The sequence below is a fragment of the Protopterus annectens genome, chromosome 14.part0, assembly GCF_019279795.1.
Source record: "Protopterus annectens isolate FY-2018-M chromosome 14.part0, PAN1.0, whole genome shotgun sequence".
NCBI lineage: Eukaryota > Metazoa > Chordata > Ceratodontiformes > Protopteridae > Protopterus > Protopterus annectens.
In genome coordinates this window covers 82,970,829-82,990,029 of record NC_056748.1, presented here as the reverse complement: position 1 = coordinate 82,990,029, position 19,201 = coordinate 82,970,829, and the positions used below count along the sequence as shown (strand labels likewise).

Below are 19,201 nucleotides of genomic sequence, written 5' to 3'. Positions count from 1 at the left end.
CCAGATGAGGTATGGCATCATAGGCAAGAAGCTAAGAAGGAATGATTTTAAGGAGTGGTTAAACAGTTGTAACCTAGGTATTACTCTGTCTAGGTGGAGAGAATTCCAAGTCTTTGTGACTGAGTATGAGTAAAGGGACTGGCTTATAGATTTTTTTTTGGTTTATAGATAGCCAGGCAATGTTTTTTTTTTCTTTTTTTTTCCAGATGAGTGTAAACAATAACAAGTCAGGTAAGAATTAAGTAAGGTGCTGGACAGGATGATGGTTTAAATATGGTTTTATGGGCTAGAAGGCATTGGGTAAACATAAGACGGAAGGGAAACACAAGCCACTGTAAGGATTTGAGGATGATACAGTTATGAGATTTGAGGGGCAGACTGGCAGCAAATCTATTTTATTGTAGCAGAGCTCCATTATAGTTAAAAAGAGGTCTGTATGTTGGTGAAAATGGGGGGGGGGGTAGCATAAAATAGGGATGGAAGCCAGTTGGCTGTGGCAAGTATAACTTCAGGAATTTTTTTTTATGTGTACAGCACGCCTAGTTTATGATGAGTAGTTCTGTACAGTTGTGAATAAGGAGGTCAAATTTCATTTGATGATTGATTATATGAGCTACGACTTCAATCTTAGTGTTGTCAAGAGGGAAATGTTGAAAGTGTTTTTTGTGGGGGAGCAAGGATTTGGGAAGAAATATCAACCTTTTTTAGAGTTTAAGAAAAACTGGTTATCTCTGAGCCAATTTTCAACTGAGCAGAATGCATTTTGAGTAATGGTTTGCAGATGCAAGAGGTTATTAGAGGAGCAGATAAGAGTGGAGCCATTTGCAAACTATATAATGATGGCTTCTTTGGGGAAGGTGGAGATTGTTGAAGAATATATTAAAGAGGAACATCAGTGTTAACCAAGAGAAAGGAGCAATAATAAGAGAGCAATTTAACAGATTGTAGCAGGTTGGAAAGGTAGCTGTAGAACCTGTTAAGTTTAGTTATAGATAGACCCAGAGCAGACATTTTAGAGAACAATATGGTGTGAAAAACTGTACCGAATGTCTTTGAGATGTCAAGGATGACAGAAGAGACAAGAATATTACTACCTCATTTTTTGTGAGGTTCCTAAGTCTCTTATACCTTTACAGGTCTGTGAGAGATTTAGACTTCGTTTATTTTCTCCAAGTTTTGTCTTTGTTATACTTTAGGGATCTGACTGTGTGAGATAGCCAGGGTACATGATTGGATTTTACTTTTTTTTCTGCTGGGTGCAAGGCTGTTGAGGGTATTAGGGGAATACAGAATTCAATTTTAAGACTGCCACATTTAATGGTAGGGAGTTAAGAACTAACCAGTAAATGGATCGTAACATGTTGAATTTTTCTGGGTTGAAGATTGTAAGGTTATGGCAGTCTTTAAAGAGGAAATTTTGAAGATAGTGTGAAACTAGTCTATTAATAGGGAGATGGTCACTAAGGGAGTTCAGCAGAGTACTGGCTGAAATATAGTATTAGGAAGCTGAAACTAGGATCTAGTCTATGACAGAACCAGTGTTTGAGGCAAGGTTATGTGGGTAGAGGAGGTAATTAACTAAAAAAATTTCATAAAGATTAATGCTATTGGAAGGGTAGTCAGTTGTCAGGACGGCACAGTGGTGCAGGGGTAGCACTGTCACCTCACAGCAAGAGGTACCCTGGTTCGATTCTCAGCTGGGGTGCCTTCTGTGTGGAGTCTGCATGTTCTCCCTGTGTTCGTGTGGGTTTCCTCCCACATTACAAAGACATGAATCTGGAGCATTTCTCCCCAGGCCTCCGCTGAAAATTGGCTTTGTTCCAAGTCAGACTTTCCCAGTTAACAAATGTTAAATAAAAATAAAAGTTGTACGAGCTTGCCAATCAGTATTGATATAGCAGAGAATAGCTGTTTCAGAGAATATAGAAATAGATGTCCAGTGAAGGATGTCATCTAGAACAGGGATATTATTTCCTGGGGGAATGTACAGAGCAATGATACATACTACTATGTGGCTGTTTATTTTAAAGTTAGAAATTATGAGTCAGCAATAGAGAAATTAGGGGTAGGAATGACTGAAGGAAAGATGAGAAGTTGGTTAGGGAACAGAATGGCAACACCGCCTGCTTTTTTATTTATTCTGTCAGAATGGATAAGGTTGCAATCAGGTGGGAGCATCTCAGAATCTTTTATATGTGGCAAGACAATTGCAGATTCTTTTATATGTGGCTTAAGCCACATTTGTTTGATGAATTACAATATCTGGGAACCAGAAAGAAATCCATGGGTGAAACTTGGTTACTTTATTGACAATGCTATGGATATTTAAGGAGCAGATTTTCATTTGTTTTAAAGATGAGGTGTGGTGAAAGAAGGAGAAGATACAGAGGTTATAAGTACATGACTGGGCTGAATATCACCACATTGAGAGATTCTAGATGAGAAGAGATAAAATAGTGAAAGTTTAAGTATATTAATGCTATGTTTATATTTTTGCTTCTGAGGAATGGAGGCAGAGTAAAGTATTTCTAACAGTTGGCTGAGAGGATTAAGGAGCTGTTAACAAACTGTTTCCTGTGGTCCAGTGGTGCAAGGTTTGATTCCTTCTGGAATGAGTTTGAAAATAGTCCATGGAGAGCAGTGCTCTACTCCAGAAAACAAATACAAATAAATAAAATTAAATTTCTATATTTGAAGAAGAGGGTTAGAGTTAGTTTAATTAGACTGGAAGTTATGAGAATTGTATAGGGGTGGTCAGTATAGACATTGGAGTGAGGAAGAGTAGAAGACTGTATGACAGGAGAGACAGGAGTGGTATATCATGGGAGGCTGGATAGAAGGAAACATAGTGATGTTTGTATGAGAACTGAGAACAGTTTTAATTGGTTGTAGAGAATAAAGGCTATAAGGTAGTAGACCAAGATATTTAAAATGATTAGTCAGAAGCAGAGGAAAGGATGATTTGAAGGGAGTTTAACAAAGAAGGGATAAGGAAAGAAATGTTGTGAGACAGGAATAAAGGAGCAAAGGTAGTAGAAGAAAGAGGTGCTAAAGATGTTTGGTTAAGGTGTTAGGAATAGTAAACAAAAGCAGGTGGTGAGGGAAAAAAAGATGAGGGAAGCTAGGAAGCTAAATGCATGCTGTATAGGGAAGTTGTGAAGGGCAGGTTTATATTTTTGGAAGGAGTACTGTGAAGAAATGAGACAGGGGAGAACTTGAGTAAGGAAGTGCTAGACAAGGAGAGAGACTAATTGTAAGAATGAATAGGAAGCAGTTTAAAATAAGCGAATTAGATATAGAGTAGGTAAGAGGTGATGTAACAGCTAGATTGAACTGGTGATAGGTTTATTGTAATAATAATGGGAGTGACTAACAGAGGAAGAGGTGTGTAAATTATATGGGTATAAAAGTAAACTGTGAAATGGGGTAGGGTATGGAAGTGAAGTGAGTCAGATCGTGAAAAGGCTGAACGGATCAGGGCTGCAACCCCCTCACACACTGAGTACCCAAAGTCCTCCCAGAAAAAATAATTTATTAGACTGTGCAGTACAAGTGAGAAGAATGGACAAAGATAAAAACATAAGCAGAGTAAAATAGTTACAGTAATAGGGATAAAGCCGAAAGAACAGAAATAAAGATAGTAAAAGAAAGCAATTAATAGATAGATCAATAGATCAATAGTACTTCTATTATTATGATTTCCCCCCCAATAATTTTCAGGTAGAGAAAGTAGGTAAGTCCAGAGAATACAGGAAGGCTTTAAGAAAACAAAATAGTTTAGGTTAATAGAGGTATCATGTAAGGCTCCCCATCCATGTGAAGCAGAGTTCCTCCCTAACCCAATTCAAGTGCAACCTGGACAATTGGAAGGGAAACAGGAAATTCATCCCCGGTTTGGCACCTATGTCTCTATTGGACACAGGCAACCTGTAAATGGTTCATCTCCCAGTCCTAGCTTGTAAATGTTTCATCTCTCAAGTTCCTGCTTACACTTATCAAGGATATCAGAACTTGTTGGAGATTTGGGATGCATGGCTAGGCTTAAATAGACCCTTGTGCTCATTAGCCTAGTAAACATCTATGAACCTAAGAAAGGTTGAAAGATGATTTAAAGTTTTACATCAAACAGCAGAAAGAGGGAGTAAAGATAGGAATAGAAAGGTCATATAGGAATATGCATCTCCAGCCATGACAGCTTTACAGAGAAAAGGTTCAGGAAATAGCCCTACAGAAAGAAACTGTTGCAATGCATAGTATAGGGATCCTTACAAGGATTAGAGGAGTTATAACAATGGTACACAAAAGCTTTAAGTGAGTTTAGTAGTTCTGTGTAGGGCAGGTAACGGTCAATAAACAGACTTCCAAGGTCACCAGTGGGGAGACGTATGTATCAGTAAAAAAGACAGGGTCAGCTTTGTGGTCATGAGAGGGATTAGATGAATGCTGACAGTGTTACACAAAGTCCTTAGGCAAGTTTAGTAGTCCAGCATGTGGGCAGGTAACAGTCAATAGGCAGACTTCCAGGGCCATCAGTGGGGATAGTAGTTATCAGTAAAAAAGACCAGGCCAGCTTTGAAGTTGTTAGCTTTGCTAGTGAGGCAATCATGGCTGGAGTGGCAATAGGAGCTCGACTAGACACAATGAAAGTTCTAATGTAAGGGTGATAGAAGCAGACAGAGAACACAGACTGTTAGTCATAGTACGGAAGTAGGGAGGCTTAATAAATGCTGGCAGGGCATATCCTTACTTCAAAAATTTGGAAGGCACAGAATGCTGAGAAGTCATCAACAAAAAACATAGAGTAAATGATGACTACATCTCTAACACCACCTCCAACCACTTAGGAGGTTTGAAAGGTCATAATTGGAAAGAAGAAAAAGGAAAACTAACTAATTAAATAACTTAAGCAGCAGCAGCTATTCTTCTCAGAAATTAAGCTGTACGGATCCCTGTGACTTGTGAACACTGGGGAAAAGCTCAAATAGCAGAACAGAATGAGGCATATAAAAGTAAGAGCTAAATTCAAGTAATGGATCACAGGCTGCAAAATGTGACGTCAATCCTAACAATGAGGAGTTGGCAGAGGGAATTTAAAGATGACTTATAGTGGTTTTGACAGTGTGGGAGGGGACAGGATGATCAGATCCATCATTAGTACGGCCAGATACCAACCTACATAATCCCTATTGGTTCTGAAGACCTGGAAGAGAAGACAACACTGAGATGTCATTAGTACACTCTAGTTACACACTATATAGATCCTCTAGTTTTGACTGTAACAGAAGGAAGCATATAACATTTATGTCACCAATACAGCAATCGAGAGTAAGATGATGGTACACAGGAGTAAAAAATACTGATGCACCAATTTGCTCAATTTTGCTATAATATCACTGTTGCAGCAACACAAGGTGATGTTATGAAGACAGTGTAATTTTACGATATAAACAAGGAGGATGGAATAAGGTTCAAACAGCGTCGTCTTCATTACTATGAAATAAAGAAAAGCATTGAATATTAAAATGATTGCCATGGTGGTACAGCGGTAGCGTTGTTGCCTCACAGCAAGAGGTTCTCCTGTTCAATTCACGGCTGGAGTGCCTTCTGTGTGGAGTCTGCATGTCCTCCCTGCGGTCGAGTGGCCTCCAAAAGACATGCGTGAATGGGCATGCCTTCGCTAAAGGTTGAGCGCCGGGCTGGCAACTCGGCAATAAAAAATCTACTGCCAATCATTAGTGGACTGGAGTTCTGCTGTGGGAAAAGCCGAAAAGACAAACAAATTGAATATTAATAAAATGTGCTCTTTGTCAAGCTTTGGATATTACAGTCCATATAACTGATAATGGTTCTAGAAAATAACTGTTCCACTAAAATTGTAAATGCTGTATCGTCTGCTTATGACATCACAAAATGCTGTCATAATACTGATCATGATATAGCAGCAGAAATACCTCATCTATAAAGGTCTGGGGATGTTTCTGTGAAAGTTTAACAAAAAAATAATTTTATAATATGCTACTATCTGTTCTCAGATTTTACAACATTTTCAGTAATGCTGCAAGAATTGCACTTTTTCAATACATCCCGCCGATACTTTTGTTGTTGTTGTTGTATCTTTCGTCTTTTCCCGGTTAGGGGTTGCCACAGTGGAACTCTGGTCCGCTAATGATTGGCAGTAGATTTTTACATACTGGCTTGCCAGGCCTGACGCACAACCTTCAACGAAGGTACACCCATTCATGCATGTCTCCACACAGAAGACGCTTTAGCTGAGAATCGAACAGGACAACGTCTTACTGTGAGGTGACAATGCTACCGCAGCACCACCACTGCATCCCTCCAATACTACATACAATATATTCAAATAGACCACTATCCACATCATATTTGTAATTTCTGTTGGTTAATAGTCCAGAGCAAAAGTGTTTGTGTTAAACAAAGCTGTCAATATGCAGCAAGTTGCAACTAACTCACTAAAGTTAATCACACTCATGAAGAATGCAGTTTTGCCGAGTGCTGATAATTTAAAGGGATTATGCTGAAAACCACTTTCACTAAACTACAGTGTTTTGTGCATGGGCCACACCTCCCTACTAAAAAGTAGAACAGAAGTGGGGGAAAAGAGCAAAGTCACAATTCACTCAGCAAAGCTGTTTCACACTACTGGTACTAAAACAAATTCCCTTCAGAGAGCTCAATCCCTTTCCATCAGGTCAAATTTCCAAATTAATGCAGTGAGACAAATCTTGTATACTGTAGTTTTGCAAGTGCAGGTTACAAAAATGACAGAAAATCTAGAAATTCTAGTATCTGGGTAGTGAGGGCATTGAAATTCAGCTATTGTAATACCAAATGTACTTTTCACCTACCAGTTTGGTCGTTTTCTATAAAAAATAATAATAATAATAAATATGAAATAAAAAATGCTGGCACCTCTATACCACCTTGAGAACATTGATCACAGCTTAGTTTCTGCATCATTGCAATATTGTATTTTTTTTTCTTTTTTGCACGAACTACACAAGTCATTTGTATGAAACATAATTTGTATTCACTGCAGATTTGTGATCTCTTACTGCATATTTTCCTTGATGTTACAGTACAGCTCTTGTACTACCATCACTGTTCCATGTCAACAGGCCGCAACAGAAATTTTTGACTTTCCGTGTGCCCTCGAGACAGATGAACAGTTTTGATCTCACAGAAATTTCCTTGTCAATGCACAACAGAAAGAAAACAATCACAGGTACTACTACAGACAACACAGACTGAAAACTCAAAACAATATGTGATTTGTTATTCCTACTGCATGTGCATCTTTTGTAACACAATGAAACTGAAAACAAAAAGGATAAAGGACTGATTTGAGATGGTAAATGTATGTTTATGAAGGACAAATAAATGGTTGGTTGGTGTAACATGCAACTGAGATATGAAAGTGAGGAGAAGGGTTGGAGAAAAAGGGTTAAGCAACAGCAGCAGCAGGCAGGTTTGCTTTGCTCTGGAAAGCAAAACAAAAAATAAAATCAAAAGAAAAAAAGGGAAAAAGAAATGTCTGAATATTATTTAGTATTTTTTCAATTTCACAAAATTCACAAGACAAAACCATGGAGGGAAAAGAACCCACTGCAATCGCTAGGTCATGCAGAACCATGAATTGCTCATACCTTGGCTCAATCTATTGCTCCTTGTCGCACTTCAGGAAAAGAAGTAAGCTACGTAAGTTTTACAAGGCTTAGAAATTCTTCTTACTTAGCTGAAACACCTTTACTGACACTTTTTCTTCAGTTTACTGGTATCATTAAGCCATTTAGTTCTACTAATCCTGGCTGACACACAATGACATACACAAGCTGCTAAGCTTCCTTGCAGCCTGGCTTACTGCTATTGTAGTATAATGTGAAAGGTGCATTCCACATCATGAAGAGTGAAGTTATTCATGTTTTCTAGCACTTTATTTAAACTCTGCATCTAAAGAGTCACTCATCTATATGCAGCTGTATCCAAAACCTCTTAAAATATATAATTTTTCTAAAGGCTTGTTTGATGAGAGTATAATAATAATAACTGTGACTTAAGCCAGAGAGTTCAAACATGTTAAAAAAAAAGAAATAATACATACATAATGAAAACTACTGGCTTCTGGTCATAGCAGGTGCCATACTAAATAAAAGCCAACCAGTCTACACAGTAATATGGCTATTTGATACTGAAAAAAAAAACATTTTTTGGAAAGGGGTACATATACTCATATGTGAAAAAGACAACATGTTGGATTAGTATCCTATGGACAGTGCTCCCATCTCAGGATACAAAAAAAGAGGACCCCAGGACAACTTACATCTGGAAAAACTGCAACATAAGTGATTGACTGATTTACTAGGTAGGTAAACTTTTACCTTTCTCAGCCATAACCCAGGTTATAAGTAATGAAAGTACATTTTAAGGACAATTTTGTATATTATATTTCTGAGTGGAAACCAATGAAAACCCACAAAGACACATAACAACTTATAAATTCCACTCAGGCAATGATTGCACATCAGGACTGAGCCCCAGATCCTGCTGTTGCAAAACAGTCATCTTACCAGTAAGACAATGTGCTGCACACCTGTCATCATGTGCTCCAGTGTCATCTGGCAACACCTGCAGGTAATGTACTTTATGACTAGGTTTGGTGAAGAAAAAATCATAGCTGGAGGAGTGATCATCAGATGAAGCTACTAAAGATAACTGCTGGAGCATTGTGTAAAAACAACTACATTTGAATTACATTACATTTTCTGAAATATTGTAGCATAATCTGTTCTGAGGAATGTACTTGTCTGAAGTACATGCAATACTAATGCCACTGAATTGTGAAAAATAAGATTTATAGCTTCAGTGAATCTATGTTTATTTAAATGTCACAAACTGTGTGTTGTTCATTTATAATGTTCTCTACAATTTTGTAGAATCTGTTTTAAATATAAGATATATTCTTATTTAATCTTCAAAAGAAGACCATTCTTGGTGGATACTGTGGTTGGGTTTATCCTCTCCATCATTTTTTCAGAAGTCCTTGCATGCTGGGATAGATTTATAACAGTTAAAATGCACACCATAATCCCATGCACAAAAAACATAAGCACACTCATTCCCCATGCCTGCTGGTCCTCGTGTGCCCTAGAAAGCACCTGGACGCAAATCAAAACAAGAATGAAGGTGCCCTAATTGCTCAAAAAGTGATATACAAATATGCATATGCAAGTTCCCAGGGAAATACAATACAAAGGCAAACATAAATATTGCCCATACCTAGAAGGGGGATGCCAGGACAGTTTTTCTTATCCACCAAGGAGGATGCTCTTTGTAGCTCAACAAATATGTTAGGAAAGTATCTATTATAGATAATACTGACAACCATCATTGATAGATCCTAAGTTTGGATTGAATCCAAAGCAGCAAAACCAGAGAGGTAGCAGCAGCTGTGAATCACATCAAGTCCAGCTAAGAGAGTACTAAAGATAGCTTAACTAAAAGGCCCAACTGCATCACTGTGGCAGGCAGTATTATAGGCCTCATGGACAACTTGTGACCAAAGTTGCAAAGAATAGACAAATAAAGCAATGAAGGTACCTATTTTTAAAGAGCAGTGGGCTAGAGCACAGATGATGGAAAACCCATTGGTAAAATGAAATGTCCCTCCAAAATGGAGAGGGAAAAGGTAGAATCCTTGTACTCTTAGGCTGCTGGGAGACTAACTATGGGTTTGACTAGCCATTACAAAATATTTCCAGAGAACTCCCCCAGAAGACTACACCGGTCATGGGAATGGTGAGCCTAATCCTACTTGCCAACTCCTACCTATCACAAGGACAAGGGAGAGAAGATACTTTACTTTTAGGAACAGAATTAACCATAAATGAATTCTTGTGTTCCTGATCAGTGACCTAATGACTAACAGGCAAGCCTATCAGACAAAAAGTTCAAGACCCCCAAAGGGAAAAATATTACCAGCAGTGTACAGACAGCAGCTTGAACAACTGGAGCTAGGCTGCACTCCTGTCCTTTGCCACGACCAAGGACACCACGTGCCTTGGCCTCTGCATTTAAACCAGTGCTTTGCAGTAGGTCAGAATTTCTCTGATGCCCTTGGCGACTGACTGTGAAGGTATTAAGTACTACCCCATCCTCTTACAGAACCAACTCCACTAGAACCGAAGAAGAAGGCTTTCAAGTAGCTTACAGTTTCTTCTCAGCCAGACACCCTAAGGTAGCTGGCAGTCACTTCTCTAGGGGAATACCTCTGACCAGAGCAGGGAAATTTCACAAGCCATCCACATGCAAGAAAACAGAAGTTATGTACTAACCATAAAGCTGGATCCTTTATATCCTAGTTCATCCACTGTGACTATTTACCAATCCTCTTGTTGGATCTGATCTGGCCATTTGCTAGTACTCCTAGCCCCCTGTGTCCAGACTACCTCAGACAGAGATTGCTCACTAGGAAATACTATATGACTAAAAATATAAGAAACAGAAAGAAATGGTGGAGAAATCTCCAGAACAGTCTACTGGTCTTGAAAATATAATAATTTAGAAAGAGGGAGGGAAGAATGCTGTATCAGACAAACTAGAATGAAAAGACTCTAGCATTATGGTAAGTACATAGCTTCCATATTCTATATATCCTATTTCATCCATTCTTCTAATCTGACTTTTGGGATAGACTCTCAAGCTTACCAGTTTTATTGGATGGCATTATGGCAGGATACCTTTCAAAACTGAGGTTTTGAAGGAAGCCCAGGATGTAGGTTTGACATCCAATTTGTAATGGCTGATAAAAGTATATAAAGTAGACCAAGATGCTGCTGCATATATGCCATCCACAGAAGAATTCCTAAAAAAAGTCTGAGGATGTAGCAATGGTTCTGGTAGAATGAGCTTTTTATTTAACAGGTAAAGTTTTGTTCTTAGCAAAGCAGACAAAGGAAATGCAATTTGCCAGTCATCTGGCTAAACATTGCTTATAAATTTTCTTACCCAGTTTGTTTGGGGCAGAAGAGATGAGCAGCTGCATATACATAATGAAAGGTTTAGTTCTACTGAGATAAAATCTTAGTTATCTGTCAACATTCAAAGTATGGAGCAAATATTCACCTTTGTTGGAATGATTAAAAAAGGAAGAATTATTAGTTGATTTAGATTGGCCTCTGAAGCTATGTTTGCGATCCTGACAGGGTTTGTACTCGGGATGACCCTTCTTCTTCTTCTTTTGGCTTTTTCCCAGTTAGGGATTGCCACAGTGGATCACCTGTCCTCTCATGATTGGCAATGGAGTTTTATGGTGTCGAGTTGCCAGCTTGGCACACAACCTTCCACAGAAGGCACACACACACATGCACTCACTCCTAGGGCCAATTTAGGGTGTCCAATCCTCCTACAGCATGTCTTTGGGATGTGGGAGGAAACTGGAGCACCCAGAGAAAACCCATGTGACCACAGGGAGGACATGCAGACTCCACACAGAAGGCACCCCAGCCAAGGATTGAACTGGAAAACCTCTTGCTGTGAGGCAGCAACGCTAACCGCTGCACCACTGTGGCCACCCTGTACTCAGGATGACCCTATGCTTGTGAAATACCAAATATGGTGGAGCAGCTGATAAAGCCTGCAGTTCTGATATTCACCTGGCTGAAGTAATTGCAACCATGAATAGAGTGTTCGAGGATAAACATTTCACATCTACAGATGAGGCTAGCACAAAGGTTGATTTTGGGACAATATTAAGGTCTTTATTAAGGTTCTGAAAACCTGACTGGAAGTAAGAAACTGATGTCAGTTGTACATTAATGAAGGAATAACTAGAACCTACCTCACAGAGAGTTGAAAGAAAATGTAAGACCTTGGGTCTCTAAGTCTCCAAACTTGTTCCATGGCTCACATAGAGAACCATATCCATTTACTCTTTTAATGCTTAAGTGTACTCTAATTTTAGGATGCAGACAATCTGTGAACAACTGTTTGTGACAAGAAAGGATTCTTGATCATTAAGGGAATTAGAGAAACTATGTGGTTAGCCTGACGTTGTGAAAGTCCTGGACCAGTGAGATAGGCTATTTAAAAGTAGATCTAAAAACTGAGGGAACTTTTCAAATGAGACCTGAGCAGGGGAAACAATATTTGCCTGGGCCGGAGTGGGGTGATAAGAATTATTGTGGATTCACATGTCAATTCTTTCTGTAGAAATTTTGAAATTAGAGGGAAAGGAGGGAAGTCATAGATTTGTAGGTACTTACTAGGCATAAAGGAGACCATGGGGCCACTGACAGACTGGACCATGACTGCCCCTCTGGGGGATAAGGGTAAAGTAGATTCTGCATTTGGTGTTAGAAATAGATGGAAAAAGGGCACAGCAAGGCTGTCCCAAGTGACTCTGTTGTGCCATTAATGGATTGTAGGACCAGTCATGAAGCATCAAGAAAGATGTTCTCAGCCTATTTGCTGGCTTTCCTCAGAATATGCATTGAAATTAGAATGTGATATGAAGCTATTGCCCATTACCAAACTCTCATGGCCTCTCTGCAGAGGATGAAGTATTTGGTTACACCCTGCTTGTTGAAATACCATATGATAAGAAATGTTGTCTGACTGAATTGCTTTCACCCCCTGAGATAGCTAGGGAGGGGCAAATCATGAAAGTCCAGCAATGCTAGGAGAACCACTCTCATCACAGGATGCTGATGTGTAGATTGGCCTGTGAATGTGTTCAGACTCCTTTGACCATACTCCCTCTGAAATGCCTTGCTACAAAAATGAAGAGGTGTCATTGAACACTATAGATGAGGGATGTGGCATTACAAAAGTTTGGCCTGTGAAAATTGTTGGGGACATCAAATATCACTTTAGATGCTGACTGCAGATCTAGGTTATGTGGATTGGTGATGCTGGATGGTCTGACAACTGGGACCAATGTGTGGAAAGGAACCACTGAACTACTCTTATGAGGAAACCTGCATGGGGAACACGAGTTCTGAAGCCACCATCAGGCCTAGTACCCTGACAACAAATGATACTAGTGGGATTGCTTTCAAAGAAGCATCTAGATGGTGATATGGATAGATCTGATTCTGTCCTAAGAAATGTCTTGTGAGGGATGAAAGTCTGATTTCTTGTGATTTCCAGAAATATCTACAGATAGGCAGAGCTGCAAAAAGTAATCAATGGCTGCTTGAAGGAACTCTGTGGTTACTGCAGTGAGGAACCAATCACCTAGATATTGGAATACATGGAGCCCTTTGAATGGTAGCTGGGTTACAACTACTGCCATGCATTTGGTTAACACCTAGAGGGCTGTGGTGAAACCAAAGTATAAGATTCTGAATTAGAAGTGATTGCCTCCTAGCCAGAAGTGCAAAAACCTCCTGGATACTTTTGCAATCCTTATATGCCATTAGGCATCTTGAAGGTCTATCGAGCATATCCATTTGTTTGCCTTCAGGCAGGACAAAACCACTTGAACCAAAACCACTCTGAATGGAGTCTTTTTATGTGAAGGTTTGGCCTGCTAACATTTAAAATTGGCCTGAGGTCCTTGTTTTTCTTTGATTACACATCTGAAGCCTGGCAGTAACTGTACCCTTGGTTCTTAACCCTATACAAAGATCACATCTTGCAATTGCTGAATCAACTCTGCAGCTTATGTATTACCAATAATATCATGCCATTCTAGTGGAAATCAGACAGAATAACACTAATATCCAAAACTTCTAATCCTACAACCACTAATGACTTTAGACCCATCTCCAGCCTCTCTACCCTGGGTAAAATACTTGGGAAATTAATTTACAACCAGATGTTCCAGCACCTTCAGAAGTACAGGTTCCTTTCCTGACACCAGCATGGCTTCTGGGAAGGTAGAAGTAAAATAACTGCATGCTACACCTTGACAGATGACATCCTACAAATCAGAGACAGAGGTCATCTAACAATGGCCATTTCTACTGACCTAGCTTTTAACATAGTTGGTACAATATTGTTAAGCTTAATTTTCACTGCCTGCATAAGCCCACAAGCATGTACATAGTTCAGTGACTACCTCTTAAACAGATCCTTTAAAGTGTAAATTGGATATTTGCCTGCATTAGCAACACCTATCAACAAAGGCATCCACCAAGGATCAGTCTTATCTTCCATTCTATTTTCACAATTATTCGGTCAACTACCTACTGACCTCTACTTGCTTTCCATCATCCTCTTTGCTGATGACATGGTCATCTACAGACCTGGCTCATCCCTAACTGATATCAAAGAGCAACTGGAAAAACACCTGGCTGAAATCAGTACTTCGATTAATCAGGAAAATTTCATCCTGAAGTAAAAAAAAAAAAAAAAAAGATCAAAGCAAGGCTGTTCAGAACACAACAAAACCTTAATAAGACTACAACTGACTGGAATATTGCCAATCCTAATGGTGAAACCATAGAAACAGTTCAACACTACAGGTAGCTATGAATCTGGTTAGACCCAACACTCATTTTTCAAATCAACATCCATATTATTAAATCAAAAGTTAACAAGGAACTCTCCTGGGCATGAACAATCTCACACATTCTATTCTTGGCTAGCATAGCAGCCACTCAAAAGGGCTTTTTGCTTTCATAACAGGAGTATGGATTCACAATTATTGCAATCAGCTTGAAAAATTACCTGTCCATCCTTTACATCACTTCAAATATTGTCTGCAGATTCATAAAACTCTCACCACGAAAATAACACATCTGTGCCATCCTGCATGAAGCCAAATGACTATCCATACCACTGAGAATAAAGCTTCTACTAGGAAGTCTTGTTTTGAAATTTAACAAACAACCTTTCCATTGTTTGCAAGCAGACAGCATGAAAGGTGACCTCCACCATATGTACTAAGATCTCTAACAATGGCAACCCCTACCCTACAAGCACCATGAACCAACATAAACATTACCAAACATTTCTTCTTTTTACTCTAAACTCTGAAGTGGCATTACAAACCAAATAACATCCATAACCTCTTCTAAAAAATCTGGATGAAACAAACTTTTTTTTTCAAAAATGCACAGTTCAAATGCTTCCTGGACAAAGCAATCATTTGAGAATTCCTCATACATTCTGAAAACCTTCCATTAAATTTTCACTCAACTTACCCACAGCAATCACACCTACTCATCCTGATAGTAATCCCCATATATGTATTACCCATCTTGATAATATTCCCCTAATAGGTACATTGCTTCAATTCACTGCCTCCTCTCTCCTAAACCTCTGACTCCATACCGTCAAACTCTTCCATATGTACTTTTACCTTATACTCTTAATGCACTATAGATATCTAATGTATGCCTTACGCATTGCTGCAAGTTACAAATGCAAAACAATATAATTGGATACTAAAATGTTTGACAGCCCTTTTGTGAGAAAGCCACTGTATCTTCTCTGTACCTACTGTATATATGTTATGCCATTCCTGTTATTTTGCATGCCTGCTACTGTTTTTAACCTACAAACCATAAGTTACATGTCTGTGTACATTCTGTGAAATCATTTGGCACATTACATATATATGTATGTGTATATATCATGTCACTTCTGTGACATTTTGCATGCCTGCTACTGCTTTTAACCTACAAACCACACTTAATATGTTACATGTCTATGTACTTTCAGCGGAGCTATTTGGCACAATACATATATATGTACATATTATGTCACCTCTGCAAGATTTTACATGCCTGCTACTGTTTTTGGTTTTCAACAAAATGTTTTTAGACATCTTTGACATATCCCATAGGGACCCAAGATGAGTCTGAAAGTGGTCCACAACATTCAGAGTTCTAATCTGGGTAGCTAACACAAATAAATAAAAACACACAAATAAATAAATAAATAAATGAATAACTAAATATGTAGGTGAACTTCTAGGAAATGACCTGAATGAGGGTCATTTAGTCTCTCATGCTCAGAAAATGAGAAGTTATGTACCTACCATAACGTTCCATGTTAGTTGTCTTCTTCTCGCCTTCTTTCTTGCTGGATGGGTTCGGAGCCGACCCTCGGCTCCGACTCGGCCTATACTAAAGCTTGAGAGCTATTTATACCGGCTCGAGGCTACCCTATGTCCCACAATGCTAGGCGCTAACTATCCAGATCTCGTTTGATAGCTGAAACCATAGCAGTTCTGCTCTCCAACAAAAGGAGGAGAGGAAACCTCACTCAAAAGTAACCTAGACCTATAGCTACCAGTAGGGATAGCCTAGGGGGCAAAACTGAGGCAAGAAGAAGATCCCCAAGGATCCTTAGGTCTGTCCAGGCTAGGGGGATGGGGGGTGGGATGCAAGAAAGAAGGTGAGAAGAAGACAACTAACATGGAACGTTATGGTAGGTACATAACTTCTCAATGTTAAGTTGTCAATCTCACCTTCATTCTTGCTGGATGGGACCGCGTCCCTAGCACCTTCACCCTGGGTGGCTCATCGGAACAGACTCTTGAGAACGGTGGAACCAAAATTAGCCCGGCTTCGGGAGGCCATGTCTAATTTGTAATGAGAGATAAAGGTATAAGGAGAGGCCCAAGTGGCTGCCGCACAAATGAAATCTATTGGTAATCTAGCCTGAAAAGCTATTGAAGTGGCTAATGCTCTGGTTGAGTGAGCCCTGGGCCTTGATGGTAGCTTTTGACATCTGAGCTGATAGATGAAAGTAATCACAGATGCCAGCCATCTAGAAAGGGTTACTTTGGAAACTGGAAGGCCTTTCTTCCCTGCCGCATAAGATAGGAAGAGCTGCTCAGATTTCCTAGCTTGCTTGTTTCTATCCAGATAGTAACGGAGTTGACGATGAACGTCCAGAAAATGCAGCTTTTGTTCCGCTCTGTTGGAGTAGTTGGGGAAGAAAACTGGAAGATCAATAGTCTGGTTTAGGTTCGCCTCAGAAGAAACCTTGGGTAAAAAGGATGGATTAGTTCTGAGTGACACTCTGTCTTTATGGAAAGCTAGATAAGGTGGATGAATGCAAAGGGCCTGAAGTTCTGATACTCTTCTCACAGATGTTATGGCGACCAGAAAAAGAGTTTTCCAAGATAGCAATTTCAAGGAGCAGGAAGCCGCAGGTTCAAAGGGGGGAAGAATCAAGGAGGTTAGAACCAAATTTAAGTCCCACTGCGGTGGGGGGTCCCTGATTGGGGGCTTAAGCAAAAAGATACCTTTAAGAAAGGTTTTACAACGCTTATGGGACATGATACTGGAGTCCAAAAAGCCTGCATGAAAGTTCGAAATAGCTGCTAACTGTACTCTGATGGTGGAGGAAGAAGACCCTGAGTGAAACAATTCGGCTAGGAAGTCTAGGACTGATTGGATAGGGGCATCTATATTTCTAGTTCCTGCTCAGAAGGAAAAACGCTTCCACTTGCTGGCATAAATCCTCCTGGTGGATGACTTTAGGGAAGCTATAAGTATGTCATGCACAGAATGAGAAATAAGGGGAAGCCTGGCTAGGGTTGGAATTGGAGCAACCAAGCTGTGAGGTTGAGAGATTGGAGGGAGTGGTGCAGCTGTCCCGACTGATGGGTCAAGAGATCTGGCACTGGGTCCAGATGCCAGGGCTGCCCCAAGAGGTAACGATGCAGGAACAGAAACCATATCTGACGAGGCCAGTAAGGAGCAATGAGGATCATGGTGGCTCTCACGGCGGGAGCTTTCTGAATCAACTGAGTGATTAATGGAAAGGGGGGAAAGGCATACAGAAGTCCCCGGGGCCAATCGTGGACTAGAACATCTCTGTGGGGGTGGCCGGGAAGAGGGAAGAGAGTGAAGAAGTCGTGGCACTTACTGTTTTGAGGTGTTGCAAAAAGGTCACAGGAAGGTCGACCCCATTTCTGAAAAATTTTTTCCACTACTGCTTGTTTGAGAGACCACTCGTGTGGCATGAGAATGGCTCTGCTCAACCTGTCTGCTATGATGTTGGACTTCCTGGGGATGTGCGTTGCTATCAGAAACCACTGAGAGGAGATCACCCACTGCCAAAGTCTGAGAGCCTCTCAACATAAGGGATAGGACATGGTTCCGCCCTGCTTGTTGATGTACCACACTACGGACATACTGTCCGTCTGAACTGCAATAGTCCCGATAGGAAGAGAGTCCTGAAGGGCTTGCAATGCTAAAAGTACTGCTCTCATCTCCAAGACATTTATGTGCAGGTGGCACTCGAAAGGTTGCCATGTGCCCTGGACCGTCCTGCCCTGAAAATGTCCCCCCCAACCCGATCAGGGAGGCATCCATTGTCACCGTGGCGACCGGGGGAGAAGGAACAAATAGTCTGCCCTGAAGGACTTGAGGGGAGACCATCCACCAAGAAAGGTGTTTCTTGCAAGACAGGGTTATTAAAATGTTGTGTGACATAGGAAGTTGTTGAAAGGACCACTGGGAAAAAAGCATCCATTGAAGGATCCACATATGAAAGCGAGCTAGGGGAAGTAGAGTAATGGCTGCTGCCATGAGACCTAATACCTTCAGGACAAACCTGGCTTGGATTTTGTTGTTCTGAAGAAGGATGTGAACATGCCTGCGAATATCTAGAACTCTTTGCTCGGTTAGTTTTGCGGAAAGCCAGACTGTGTCCAATGTGGCGCCTATGAAGGTAATAGACTGACAAGGCGACAAGGCAGACTTTTTGAAATTTATGGAGATACCTAGCCCTTTGCAAGTATGAATGGTGTAATCTCTGGAGAGGAGAAGTTGATGCCTGGTGGTGGCAGTGAGGAGCCAGTCGTCTAGGTATGGAAACACCTGGAATCCTTGATGCCTTAGATGAGCCGTAACCACTGCCATGCATTTGGTGAAAACTCGGGGGGCTGTAGTGAGACCAAAGGGCAGGGCTCTGAACTGATAATGACTGGCTCCCAGCCGGAAGCGGAGAAACCTCCTGGAGCGCCTGTGCATCTTGATGTGGTAGTACGCATCCTAAAGGTCTACTGAGCACATCCAATCATCCTGACCCAGAAAGAGTAGAATGGACTGTAGCATGACCATCTGGAACTTCGTTCTTCTTACAGACTTGTTTAGTCTGCTGAGATCCAATATTGGTCTCCAGTCCCCTGTCTTTTTTGGTACCAAAAAGAACTTGGAGTAGATTCCGGATCCTTGTTGGTCTGCTGGGACTGGCTGGATGGCTCTTTTTGTTAGCA

General features: G+C 40.4%; 1 protein-coding gene across 25 annotated transcripts in view; it reads right to left on the bottom strand.

Annotated features, from left to right (window-relative positions):
• Positions 1-19,201, bottom strand: part of KCNMA1 (potassium calcium-activated channel subfamily M alpha 1) — a 4,085,072-nt gene that overhangs the window by 153,877 nt on the left and 3,911,994 nt on the right. For 23 of the 25 annotated variants that reach the window (XM_044055788.1, XM_044055796.1, XM_044055806.1 and 20 more), the window contains one exon: positions 7,668-7,696. The exons of the other annotated variants lie outside the window; for them this stretch is intronic. In XM_044055788.1, the coding sequence (XP_043911723.1) occupies positions 7,668-7,696 (29 nt within the window). The remainder of the gene's footprint in view (positions 1-7,667; positions 7,697-19,201) is intronic. 25 annotated transcript variants of the gene reach the window in all.